This window comes from Panthera leo, chromosome B3 (assembly GCF_018350215.1).
Source record: "Panthera leo isolate Ple1 chromosome B3, P.leo_Ple1_pat1.1, whole genome shotgun sequence".
Lineage (NCBI taxonomy): Eukaryota > Metazoa > Chordata > Mammalia > Carnivora > Felidae > Panthera > Panthera leo.
The window spans coordinates 145,913,832-145,926,697 of NC_056684.1; the positions used below are offsets into that span (position 1 = coordinate 145,913,832).

General features: G+C 66.7%; 1 protein-coding gene across 5 annotated transcripts in view; it reads left to right on the forward strand.

Moving 5' to 3' along the window:
• PACS2 (phosphofurin acidic cluster sorting protein 2) overlaps positions 1 to 12,866 on the forward strand; it is a 55,571-nt gene that overhangs the window by 39,744 nt on the left and 2,961 nt on the right. For all 5 annotated transcript variants that reach the window (XR_006204116.1, XR_006204117.1, XR_006204118.1 and 2 more), the window contains exons 10-23: positions 425 to 515; positions 849 to 923; positions 1,974 to 2,116; positions 2,963 to 3,095; positions 3,348 to 3,452; positions 3,615 to 3,721; positions 4,175 to 4,329; positions 4,759 to 4,869; positions 5,169 to 5,277; positions 9,279 to 9,321; positions 10,451 to 10,493; positions 10,676 to 10,811; positions 11,645 to 11,871; positions 12,094 to 12,207. Coding sequence is in view for 2 of the 5 variants with exons in the window: in XM_042944489.1 (XP_042800423.1) it covers positions 425 to 515; positions 849 to 923; positions 1,974 to 2,116; positions 2,963 to 3,095; positions 3,348 to 3,452; positions 3,615 to 3,721; positions 4,175 to 4,329; positions 4,759 to 4,869; positions 5,169 to 5,277; positions 9,279 to 9,321; positions 10,451 to 10,493; positions 10,676 to 10,811; positions 11,645 to 11,871; positions 12,094 to 12,207 (1,592 nt within the window). In the remaining 3 variants the exon portion in view is untranslated. The remainder of the gene's footprint in view (positions 1 to 424; positions 516 to 848; positions 924 to 1,973; positions 2,117 to 2,962; positions 3,096 to 3,347; positions 3,453 to 3,614; positions 3,722 to 4,174; positions 4,330 to 4,758; positions 4,870 to 5,168; positions 5,278 to 9,278; positions 9,322 to 10,450; positions 10,494 to 10,675; positions 10,812 to 11,644; positions 11,872 to 12,093; positions 12,208 to 12,866) is intronic.

Consider the following 12,866-nt stretch of genomic DNA (forward strand, 5'->3'; position numbering starts at 1 on the left):
CCCCTGGCTGGCCTGCTGGCCCTCCAACAGAACTGCTGGGTGCAGCCTGGGTGCAGGCCAGGAGGGGGCAGGGCAGGACCAGGGATGAGGTCCTGGGCTGTGGGTGTCAGGCCAGGAGAGGGCGGGGCTCGGGGGTGAGGTCCTGGGCTGTGGGTGTCGGGCCAGGAGGGGGCGGGGCTCGGGGGCGAGGTCCTGGGCTGTGGGTGTCGGGCCAGGAGGGGGCGGGGCTCGGGGGCGAGGTCCTGGGCTGTGGGTGTCAGAGCCAGTGGAGGAGCTGACGTGGGCCGCAGGGCAACCTCTCCTGGGCTGTGGTTCCCTTGCCCCATCCCAGCCCTGTGTGGCCGCCAGACCCCAGGGCACAGTGGCTGAGCCTTCAGCCTGGGGAGGGTCCTGGAGGGTGACCTGTCTCCGTCCCCACGCCCAGGCCCTACTTCGAAGGGCTGTCACACTCCAGCTCGCAGACGGAAATCGGGAGCGTCCACAGCGTCCGGAGCCACAAGGAGCCCCCGAGTCCGGTGAGCAGGCTGGACGTGGCAGTGCCCACCCTTGATGGGAGCACAGACCGCGGGTGGGCCTTCCAGGGTTTCCCGTCTCTGATCCCTCAGGGTGTTGCTTACACGCCAGTGTCAGACCAGCCCAGAGCTAACCGTGCTCCTGGGTCTGCGTGTGGCTGGAATCTCCCTGCCTGATGCCAGGTGACTGTCACGGGGTGACCTGAGCCTTCAGTCTAAGGAAGCCCTGGCCAGTCTTCCCAGGCTGCCCCCCAATCCCGGATCCCCCTGGCCAGAGGTGAGCCAGCCTCCGTGCCCACCATTAAATATGCCCTGATTCCCATCTGGTCCACACAGGCTGATGTGCCCGAGAAGACCCGGGCCCTGGGAGTCAAGCAGCCGAGTGACAGCGTCTCTGACACGGTGACCCATGTGAGCAGGCCCAGAGCACGTTCGTTTGTGCAAGCACAGAGTCCACCAACACACTGTCTCTAGGGGTCTGAGCCCGCGGGGCAGGGCTCGACACTCAGGTCCTTACCTTACACCCCAGGGTGTGGTCAGGGCCCCTTGGATTCACCCCCACCCTGGGAGATGGTCAGGGATCCCTGGATTCACCCCCACCCTGGGGGATGGTCAGGGCCCCCTGGATTCACCCCCACCCTGGGGGATGGTCAGGGCTCCCCTGGATTCACCCCCACCCTGGGAGATGGTCGGGGATCCCTGGATTCACCCCCACCCTGGGAGATGGTTGGGGCTCCCCTGGATTCACCCCCACCGTGGGGGATGGTCAGGGCTCCCCTGGATTCACCCCCACCCTGGGAGATGGTCGGGGCTCCCCTGGATTCACCCCCACCCTGGGGGATGGTCGGGGCTCCCCTGGATTCACCCCCACCCTGGGGGATGGTCGGGGCTCCCCTGGATTCACCCCACCCTGGGGGATGCTCAGGGATCCCCTGGATTCACCCCCATCTCAGGGGACTTTCAGGACTCTCCTGGATTTATCCCCAGGCAGAGGATCAGTCAGGGTTCCCCTGATTTGCTTCGATCCTGGGTGACAATCAGGGCCCCCTGGATTCACCTCTACCCTCAGGGGACGGTCAGGACCCCCCAGATCACTGGGGACAGTGGGTGTCCCCCTGCTTTGCTGTCAGCATAGACACTGTGAACGCTGGGTTCTGGCCCCTGTTCTCTCATGGAGGTTCTCAAGGAAGATGTCTGGGACCAGAGGGCAGGTTTTAGGGAGATTTGGAGGAGGTTTGGTGCTGGTCTCCCCAGCAGCTGAGACCAGGAGCCCTCTGGTTGGATGTGGGGGTCAGCTCGGCTCCCCAGGCCAGCGTGTCCATACCATGTGCAGAAAGTTGCGAACCCAAAAAAGGCCCAGACACCTCCACCCAAACCAGGGACTTGCCGAGTGTGAGGCCGGCCCTCGGGAGGCCCCCACAGGGTGCGCATTCCCAACGAGCCTCCTTCTCTGCACATCAGAGCACCCCCGCCCCTGGGGAGCAGCCTGCACAGCCGGAGGACAGCCCGGAGGTGGAGACCTCCGCCCTGGACATGTTCACCGAGAAGCTGCCGCCCAGCGGGCGGATCACCAAGACGGAGTCCCTCGTCATCCCCTCCACCAGGTGACAGCATGCCCTGGGGAGGCCGTTGGCCGGGCATTGCCCACGTGGGCCGGTGTGGTGGGCAGGGCCCCGTCTGACCAGATGAGAGTCACTTAGAAGCACAGAGATCTCGGCCCACCCGGGGGTCCACAGTGGACCCCTTGCACCCTGTCTGCAGCCAGCAGTCCTGCTGGGGCTGAGGTGTGGTTCCTGTGGCCGTCTCACGTTTTCTGCCACCTGTACCTCGTGGACCTGTGTGACACCAGATGCCGGTGGGGGAGGGGGTGCCCAGTGCCATCAAGCTCAGGAGCCCCCAGATAGTGGCTCCAGGTCCAACACTGGAGCCCCGGGGGGGGGGGGGGCCTGGACCCTGCCTCTCAGAGCCATCGAAGTGGGGGTCTGAGTTGCAGCTTTGCATGGGAAGACACTCTCACAGGCTGTCTCACCTGCCCCCCCCCACCATCTTGGTCAGTCTGGGGGTCGTCTCTGTGCCCCTCCCTGTGATGTGCCCTTCCTCACCTTGGGCACCTAGCCGAACTCCCAGCCGCGGTCGGCCTTGTGCCTGCACCACGGCCAGAACCCCCGTTCCCACCCCAGGACGTCCCTCTGCGGGGCGGCCAGGCCCCGGAGGGACAGCGGGGCTGCTGTGGTGCCCCCACCCCTTCTCTGCTTGCACACGTTTAATCGGGCCTCATGCCGGGTTTAAAGCACGTGCGTGTGTGCTCGTGGCCTCCACACTCACCCCACAGATGAGCCCCTCGCCCGCCACCCGCCCCACGTGAATCCACCACAGTCCCACCGCTGAGAGCCCCCTTCCCTGGGCAGTGAGCGCGTGGGCCTGCCCCAGCCTGTCCTGGTCCCCCACAGGTCCGAGGTGAAGCAGGCTGGCCGCCGGGGCCGCAGCACATCCCTGAAGGAGCGGCAGCCGGCCCGGCCACAGAACGAGCGGGCCAACAGCCTGGACAACGAGCGCTGCCCGGACACGAGGAGCCAGCTGCAGGTGCGTCTCCAGGAGAGGCCACGGACACCTCCGACCCCCCCGGGCCGGGCAGCTCGAGGGCGGGATCTGACCGACCCGCGGTGTCTACAGCCCAGTGACCTCTGTCCAGAGCAGAGCCAGGTTCCTGAGCAGGAACGGGACCGGGCTGTCCTTCCTCCCCCTTCCCGGGGGGCCGCTGGGGCAGGGGTCAGCTGGGCGGGCGACGGGACGCGGCGCCCTTCCCACCTAGTGTGGACGGGCCTGTGTCTGCAGATCCCCAGGAAGACCGTGTACGACCAGCTAAACCACATCCTCATTTCTGACGACCAGCTACCTGAAAACATCATTCTCGTCAACACCTCCGACTGGCAGGGGCAGGTGGGGAGGGGCGCTGTCCTTTCTGGGGGGGGGGGGGGGGAGCGGGGGGGCGGGGGTGTCCTCCCTGCGGGGGCGGAGAGCATGTCCCCAGTCCTTGCGAGGGGTGGAGCTGACAGCGAGTGTGGGTGGAGCTCTGAGGCTCCGCCCGCCCCTCGCTCCCAGTTCCTGTCGGAAGTCCTGCAGAGACACGCGCTCCCCGTGGTGTGCACGTGCTCCGCGGCTGACGTGCAGGCGGCCTTCAGCACCATCGTCTCTCGGATACAGAGATAGTGAGTCCAGCTGCCACACGTGTGGCAGCCGGGTGTCTGTCGGGGTCCCTGCGCCCCAGCCTTGCCTGTGGCTCTGCCCTGGGGGCTGCGGGCGGGTTCCAGATGTGCCCGCCCACAGGCTCCCCACGGTCCCGTCCTCTTTCCAGATCTGGGCGCTGGTGGGAGTTCCTGCGGTGCAGGGGGGCTCCTGGCAGAGACCCACCATCGGGGGCCTCCTGGGTGTGGCCAGCAGGCCCCCCCCCCGCCCAGGGGGCACGGTGCTCCTGCTGTCTGGGGGTCCTGGGTGTCGGCCCCCCCCCCCCCGGGGCGCAGGGGGCACGGTGCTCCCTTCGTCCTGAGCGGTGTGTGCCCGGGGCCCTGGGGACACCCCTCGGGCGCAGCGGGGTGGTCCTGGCAGCGGGGACGGCGCCCTGAGGCCTCTGTCCCCTCCGTGTCCTGCCCTCGGGGCCTCAGCTGCAACTGCAACTCCCAGCCCCCGACCCCCGTGAAGATCGCCGTGGCGGGCGCGCAGCATTACCTCAGCGCCGTGCTGCGGCTCTTCGTGGAGCAGCTGTCCCACAAGACGCCCGACTGGCTGGGCTACATGCGCTTCCTCATCATCCCGCTGGGTGAGGGGCTCGCGGGCGGGGTGGGTCCTCATCGTCCCGCTGGGTGGGGGGCTCGCGGACGCCGTGGGGGGCGATGTGCCACACGCGCCCCTGTCGTGCCGGCCCCGCACGCGCCTCACGCGATGCTGTCGTCACAGATAGGGTGGGGGTGGTCACGAGGCCTTTTACGTCATCAAACCCTGGGCGACCGCGCTCTTCGTTTTTGCTTACGCGATTTCGTTTTATGACCAAATCCGTAAACGTCAGCGCGTCGGAAAGTGCTGGATCCTGGGGGGAGACTCACTGGCGCCCGAGCCCCGCTTGTGGTCTGCAGGACGCCCCCCGGCCCATGGGGAGGGCTCTGGTGGGGCCGCACAGCACGTCTGTCCGGGTGGAGGCCGCAGACTCCGTGGCCTGACCTCCCCCCCCCCCCCACCCCGTGGCTCGCAGGCTCCCACCCCGTGGCCAGGTACCTGGGCTCCGTGGACTACCGCTACAACAACTTCTTCCAGGACCTGGCCTGGAAAGACCTGTTCAACAAGCTGGAGGCCCAGAGCGCCGGTGAGGCCCGGGGTGAGGGTGAGCTGGCGGGTGAGGCCGCGAGGCTTCCCCGCCCCCGCCGCGCCTCTGTGAGAAGCAGCTGGGTGCCCTCCTCTGTCCATCGGGGCCCGGGGCGGGGGCTCCTGGGGACCTGGAGCGGCCTTGCTGCCCTTGCCCGGGACCCCTTGAGCGGGGAGGGCAGAGGGCCCCCTCTGGCGCCCTCAGCATGGCCACTGCTCCTGGGCCGGGCCCGGGGCAGACAGGTGGAGTGGGGGGAGAGGCGCGGCACCCCACGGACCCTGCCCGGCTTCCTCCTGCAGCGCAGGACACGCCGGACATCGTGTCGAGGATCACGCAGTACATCGCGGGTGCCAACTGCGCCCACCAGTTGCCCATCGCGGAGGCCATGCTGACCTACAAGCAGAAGAGGTACCTCGTTGGGCCCCGGGCCGGGCAGGCCGTGGCCGGGGCTGGAGGCGGAGGGTGGGTACCGGTGCACCCGGCTCCACGCCGCAGACACGGGCCGCCGTGGCTGCGGCTCTCGGCCCCCCGGGCAGCACGCCCGGGGCTCCTCGGGGTGGCCTTCAGGGACAAACCCGGCTGGGCTTGGGGGAGGTCTCGGGTGGGCCCGGCAGCCCCAGGCCCTCCTCCGTATCGGTCAGAAGAAGGCAGTCTGGTGTTTTCCATTTCGTATGTTGGAATTTCTCACCGTGAAGGGTCAGAGGCGGCGGTCACGCCGCCCAGCCCTAGCAGCGACCTGCTTGCCGGAACACAGGCACAGGCTCCTTCGACTGCCCGGCTTCCCGGCCGGCAGACAGTTCTCGCCCTGCCCCGGGGCAGGACGCCGGGCAGCAGCGGGCGCTGGGGCTGAGGGCGGGCAGAGGTCTGGCTGCCAGGCCCAAGTGGGCGAGGGCCAGGGCCCGGGAGGTGGGGAGGTGGGCTGCAGGGCGGGCCCCGCAGACCGCAGCGTCTCTGCCGGTGTCCGAGGGGCGCGGGACGGCCCTCCCGAGGGGTCCGCCCACAGCTCCGGCTCTTCCTGAGCGAGGGCCGTGCCGTCCCCAAGCTGCACCTGCAGGCACGTCCTGTTCCTCAGCACAGTAACGTGTCTGTGTTTTCTCTCTTGGTGGCTTTCTGAAAAGGAAAAAGAACTTTCATTTTGACTTTACCCTCAGGTACCGCTGTCCCTGGGTCTGCACCCCGTCCCCTGTCCCCAGGCTGGTCTTTAGGGCTGTTTAGCAGCGTGAGCAGGTGGGGTGCGTCACTTACCCTCCAGCCACCTCTCTGTGGGCCGGGGAGGGGCGGCGCCTTGCCAGGCAGGGCCCCCCAGCTGGGCAGCAGGCAGGTGGCCGCCCCCACCCCGGTCAGGACTTTGCTCTCGGGCCCCCACCCGGTTGAAGGAACCAAGACATGGGGCTGGACAGGCTTTCCTCTGTCCGTTTCAGTCCAGAGTCTGAGCTGAAGACGTGGCCACGTTTAGCCCCTCAGTGAGCGTCTGTGTTTCTGAAGCCACGCTGGCCCCACCTCTCAAATTAGAAGCAGGTGCATGGGGTACCACCACGAGACACTGTCCACTGATGCCACATCGGCCGCATGCGGGCCTCCTTATCGGCTCAGTGTATTTGTGAACCTGGCTCACGGGCTCCCCCCACCCCCCGCAAGGACAGCATGAATGCTGATCCTGCAGGCGGGGTGTCCAGGCAGAAGGGTGGGGGGCCTGCCCTGGGGTGGCACGCACTCGGAGCCTCGCCCTGGCCTGGGCCCCGGGGCTGCGGACAGCACAGAGGGTTTCCCAGCCGACTCTTGTGGCTGAACTGGACGGGTGGCCAGACCACTAAGACCCCCTATGTGCAATGAAGGGCTTCCCCCCCACCCCCAGGTGGCTCCACCCTCTGAAAACCTGCACGTTGGGAGCCAAACACCGGGACCTGCCTAGAGCTGCCATTTCATTTGGGGCCCCCTTTCCTGTCCTGGCGGCCTGCCTGCCAGGTCCCTCCCCTGGGACCCTGTTCCCACCCCGGGTCCTGGGTTCTTTCTCTCCTGGGAAAGCCCAGCCAGGGCAGGGTCACCGGGCTCTAGGCAGTGCTCCTGCTGAACCCCGAGACAGACCAGGAGGAGGGGTCTGAGCCCCCACGTTGTCCTGCTAAACAAGCCTTTGTGACTAAAGAAAGGCCAGCCGCGGCGTGCCCGCCGACCGCCGCAGAAGCCCGCAGCCTGCTTCGCTGCCTGGCCACAGCGTCTCGTCTCTCCCACGCTGGCTCCTCTGAGCCTCAAGCCAGGGCTTTAGGGAACCCTGGCCCTCGTCCCGTGCCTTCTGCCCCCACCTGTGCGTCACAGTGGTGACACCGGCACCTGGGGTGGGGGCTCCAGACACCCTGGGTGGAGCCCCGTGAAGGCCCAGTGTGTTGGCCACCCTCAGAGCCCAGGACCAGGGGGTCAGCAGATGGTGACAGAGAACAGATGGGTCAGGAGACCAGCAGCAGGTGCGCGGTGGGCATGGCCCTCGGGGCCTGTCTCCACTTGCCCCTTGTGAGAACACCTGCACGGACGGTCTACACAGCACCCAGTCCGTGGCCTATGGTCAGACCACAAAGGCTGCGTGTGGCCCGGGAGGCTCCCTCAGGGCACCGGGGTAGGGAACGCCCAGCGCCCCGTGTCCTCAGCACCCCTCAGCTCTGTGCCCCCAGTGTCCTGTTGAGGCACGTTTTGTGGTCTCGTGAGCCAGACCCAGGGGCCCTCACCACAGAGGCACACGCGTGTTCGTCTGTGTCCCGAGTTTAGGCAAGCCGGTGTCACCCCTGTCGCGCTGGGCGCCTGTCAAGTGCTGAGTGTTGTCTGCATGGCCCAGCGGCTCAGCTTGGCTTCTCAGAGTCCAGCAACATCCCTGTGTGGCCGTGCTTCCTGTCCGCCCCTGCAGGCCTCTGTCTGCCTTCCCTGCGTGCTGCTCGTGGGGAGGGTCCTGGGGCCCTGTGGGGCGGAGCCTCCCCCACACCGGGCTGGGGACCCCCTGAGGACCCTGTCTTGCGCCCTCTCGCATGCGAAAGCCGGCCGGGCACAGGGTTCGAATTGCTGTTCTCTGAAACGGATAAACTCTATTCCCCTTAGGTCAGAAAGGCTGGGGATTTGGTCATTTCAGTGGGACGGCCCGAATCTGTAGGTTCTTTTGTCCAGAGACGTCTGCCGGGCCTTCTTCAGAGGCGTGATGGGCGATGCTGGGGCGGAGGCCCCCGTGTCCAGGTGGTGCCCAGGGGCCTGCCGGCTGCTGTCCCCTCACGCGGGTGCCAGGCCGCAGGGAGGGGGCAGCGGCTCCTGCCGGGACCGCCTTGGGCGCCGTGCGTGCATTCCGTGCTGGCCCCGGTGCACGTCTAGTGGAGAGTGCTGGCCAGGCACGGGCTTCTGTCCCCACATGGGCGGGCTGGAGAGCCTGCCATCTGCAGGGACTTCTCCTGAATGGCCCTGTGCCCGGGGACCCCTTCTGGCCAGCACCTTGGGCACAGCTTTCTCAGGGTGAGCTCTGAGATTTGGGGATGTGAGACTGAAGCAGAGCTGGGAGGATGGCCCGGAGAGGCAAGGAGGCCGCAGGAGGGACAGGAGGCCCGGGACTGGGCCTGCCCTGTGGGTCTTCCCCAGGCCAGGAGACGCTCTTAGAGGCCAAGTGCACCTGGTGGCCAAGCCCTCCCCGAGGAGAGCAACTCAGGCTGCAGCCCAGGCCCCGAGGTGGAGGCCTGTCATCCAAATGCCCGGTACAGAAATGGGCGGCAGGACGGGTGCCCGCCTGGGCCACGGAAGACAGAAGGGGGTCCACATCCCCTTGGCTTCTGCCCTCCTCTCCCCGAGGGCCCTGGGACATGGCTGCCTTCACCGAGGATGGGCTGTGACCAGCGATCTCAGGGAAGCCGTGTGGCACCTCCTCTGCCACCAGTGCTGGCTAGCCTCCGACCACAGCATGGCCCTGAAGCCTCAGTCTCCCCTTCTGGCTGCTCTTGGGGTGTCGCTCTGTCAGAGCACGGTGTGTGCAGGCCAGAGGCCTGGGACCCGCCGCTGCCCCAGTCTCCTCTCTCTAGTTGCCCTGGACTTTACCCGGACTATCTGCAGAAAACCTAGACACCCCGGCTATGGTCACCCCCAGTGTTGGAGGAAGACCAGTGTCCAGGGCGGCGGGGGGGGGGGTGTCCCGGGACACACGTGGGAAACCTCTGTCTGGGGGCCCAGCCGGAATGCAGGCCCTCGGGGCACCAGGCACCTGGGATGGACAACAGATTCCCCCAGGAAGCTGGGCTCCCATGGAGCTCCCTGCTGGCCTCTTGACCTTAGGTGCAGAGAGATGACCCTGGGGTCGGAGGTCGGGCCGCTGCAGGGACAGGTGTGGGTGTGGTGCGGGCACTGCCAGCCACACCGAGAGAGGAGTAACTGTGTGTTTCTTGTGTTCTTAGCCCTGACGAGGAATCTTCACAAAAGTTCATCCCCTTTGTAGGGGTGAGTACTTCTCTGCTGGGATGCTTGCACTACCTTTAAGTTCCAGAACCTTCTTCACCAATTTGAGCAGAGGATTCCTTAAAATCTGCCCCCCAGCCCTCTTAAAGCTTGTTTTCTTCCTGTGTGGAGCAGGGCTGGGCCGTGAGCTCTCTGACCTGTGCACGCAGACAGCTCACCTAGAGGCGAGGAGGGGCCAATTCTCGGCACTGACTGGGCACGAGGCCTGTGTCAGACTCGGCTGTGGGTGGGTGCCCCGGGAGGGGCAGAAGGATGCTTCTGTCCCTCAGGAGCTGTGGGACGGGGCCTGCCTCCACGCCAGGCTGCTCAGTGGGGATTGCGGTGTGTGTGAATCGGGAAGTTCACTTCCTACGCGCCGGCCGGGCCATGCCACGCTTCACGGCCTCTTACCTCCCCGTGGGGCCCCTGGCCCAGGCACCTGCTGCGAGAGCCAGGGGCAGACAGGGCCCAGGCGCAGCAGGCCAGCAGGCCGTGGTTTTACCCTGGCCAGGCGTCAGGGCCACTGCCGACCCTCCTGGGAGGGAAGGAGTCCAGCCGGTCTTGGGGAACCTTCTGTAGTGACGGGCAGGCCCCCCCTGTGGACACTTAAAACACCGTTGTGTAACCGAGGCACGAGTCCCCGCTTAACGTGACTCCTGACTCCCGCGCTGGTTGGCCCGCACGGCCGTCTGGAATGGCATCTGTCTGACCGGGCGCCCGGGGCAGGCCCCAGGGCCGCCTCTGCCCCTCGCTGGGCAGGGGTTCCGCATACCAGTGCCCGGGTCTCACCAACCTCTGGGCCAGGCTGGCCACACATGCACACAGTTTGCTGAGGGCCGGAGTGTGGAGCCTGTGCCCCCTACCCCCGGGTGGCGGGATGGCCACAGAGGGGTACCGCAGCTCTGTGGAGTCTCCCCAGCACACCCGTGCCCGTGGGAGGGTCCTGTGCCGCGGACAGGAAGAACTGGGTCACTGCCGCACCCCAGGAGCTCCCAGAGAGGGTGGGGCAGGACGCAGTGGCTGGGCGGCGGAGGGAGGACGGCACTGGGCCTGCGTCTGGAGCCCTGGCACTGACAGTCGGGCTGGCCGACGATCTGGTACTGCTGCCAGCCAGCGTCCCGTTGCCTTTTAGGTGGTGAAGGTTGGAATCGTGGAACCGTCCTCAGCCACATCAGGTGACCCCACGCTCCCTGCCCTCGGGGCCAGGAAGGGGAGGGACGCCCCACCGTGGGAGGCCCGGCGGCTCCTCTCCAGCTCGGGGTCTCCCACCTCCCCGCACGGGCCCTCCCCGGCCCCTGGGGCTGCCCTGGGGGCAGAGACACAGGGGCACTCAAGGCTGCCCAACTTCTTCCCAAAGGTGACTCGGATGACGCAGCCCCCTCGGGCTCCAGCGTGCTCTCGTCCACCCCGCCGTCCACGTCTCCCGCGGCCAAGGAGGCCTCACCTACCCCGCCTTCCTCCCCGTCAGTGAGCGGGGGCCTGTCCTCCCCCAGGTAAACGTGGCCGTGCCACACAGGTGCCCCGCCCCACCCGATCTGAGAGCACCCCCGATGGCCAGAGAATGCGGACAATCGCTCCCGGCCGCTGGCCGCACCTCCGGGATGCCAGGAAGCCTGAGGGTCTGGCCAGAGGGTGGGCTCAGAACAGCCTCTGGGAAGACACGGGCTTGCTTGGGATCGGGTGCCCCGTGAGGTAGGGGCAGCGCAGGCCCTGGCCTGGTATGTCCCCCCCAGCCCTCGTGGCGCCAGGGACCGGAACCACACCGAGTAAGTGAGTGGGGGGTGCTCCGCATGCACGGGGCAGGGGGGGTCGGGGAAGATGTGGCTGGATGTGGGTCCCTGTAGGGACTAGAGCGTGGGGTGTTCAGCAGCTCTCCCGGCCTCCCTGGGCTCTCTCTTGAGTAGAACTCACCCAAACAAAACTTGAGGGGTCTGAGGATGTCCTCACACCCACGTGGGTCACAGGGTCACAGGGCTGCTGCCAGCTCCCGCGGCTGGGGGGCGGGGGCACACCTCAGCTGAGGCTGGTTGACCTTGGCCCTCTAGACTCAAAGGGGTGGCTTGAGAGGGCAGATGGGTGGCGGACCCAGGCGCCCCTGGGTGACCTCAGCACGGCCGCTGTGCCCGCCCGCAAGGCCCAGACTGGGCTCTCCCAAGAGCCCAGGGAATGGACCACAGTGGGCTCCAGGACCGGGGCTCCGCTCTGCTGGGCGCCCACTGCGGGTCGTCCCCCCCGCATTGAGCGGCACGGACGCCAGCTGGCACCTCCTCGCCCGTGCCGGCCGCCGAGCCAGGACAGAGGAGTGAGGCCCCCTCTGCTTTCGCAGCCAGGGCGTCGGCGCCGAGCTGATGGGGCTGCAGGTGGATTACTGGACAGCAGCCCCGCCCGCAGACAGGAAGAGAGAGGTGGAGAAGAAGGACCTGCCGGCCACCAAAAACACGCTCAAGTGCACCTTCCGGTCTCTCCAGGTCAGCAGGCTGCCCGGCAGCGGCGAGGCTGTGGCCACGCCTGCCATGTCCATGACCGTGGTCACCAAGGAGAAGAACAAGAAGGGTGAGGTGGGGGTGGCAGGCTGACCGTCGGGGTAGTCGGAGGGGCAGCCCTGCAGGTCCCGAGGTCACCACGGGTCTGGGGGCCGCGCCAACCACAGCCACAGCCAGAGGCTACCTGGGCGGGTGGGAGGGCTGGTGGCCGTGGCCACTGTGGAATGTGGGTGGCTCGGGGAGGCCGGGCTCCGAGGGCCGTGGCTGAGCCCTGCAGCCCTTTCCCTCCTAGTGATGTTTCTGCCCAAGAAAACCAAGGACAAGGATGTGGAGTCCAAGAGCCAGTGCATCGAGGGTATCAGCCGCCTGATCTGCACGGCCAAGCACCAGCAGAACATGCTGAGGGGTGAGTGCTTGGCGAGGGGGCGGGGCGGCAGGAGGCTCTCAGGACTCGTGAGAGGTCACCTGTCCACGTGTCCTTCCTTCAGAGGGGAACCCGCGGGGAGTCAGGTCCTTGACCCAAGGTCCCATCGGTCCCGTCTAAAGTATGAAAGCGAACCAGGGAAGGCTGAAGTGTTCTTGAAAACTCACCTCTGGAAACGCTTTCGTTTTGCCATGAAATGCGTATCACACGTTTGGATAAAGCACTTGTGTGCGGAGAAGAGCTTTTTAAATTCTGTTCTCAGAAATAATTTCTCAGTCCTTTCTGTTCTCTTAAGAGATTGATTTGTGTATCTCAGACTTTTTATAGAAGATACTCTGCAGCTAATTAATTCAGCATATGGAGCCCGGAACGGTTTTCTCTCCAGGAGCTCCAGTCTGACGACCACTGTGGTCCAGAACTGCCCTGCCTTCCTCTGTTGCTTTTCTGCTTTTAGAGCACGGCGTTTTAATCCGTTTTGCAGACCCCAGCCAGGGCGGAGGGGCTGTGGAAGAGCAGGTCCTCGCGGTCAGGGAGAAGCTGGGCACCGCTGGAGGCTGGGGGGGGGGGGGGGGCTCCCCGGGGGGGGGGCTCCCCCGGGCTCCCCCAGCCTCCCCCAGCCCTGTCCTGGGGCGTGCTGGGCA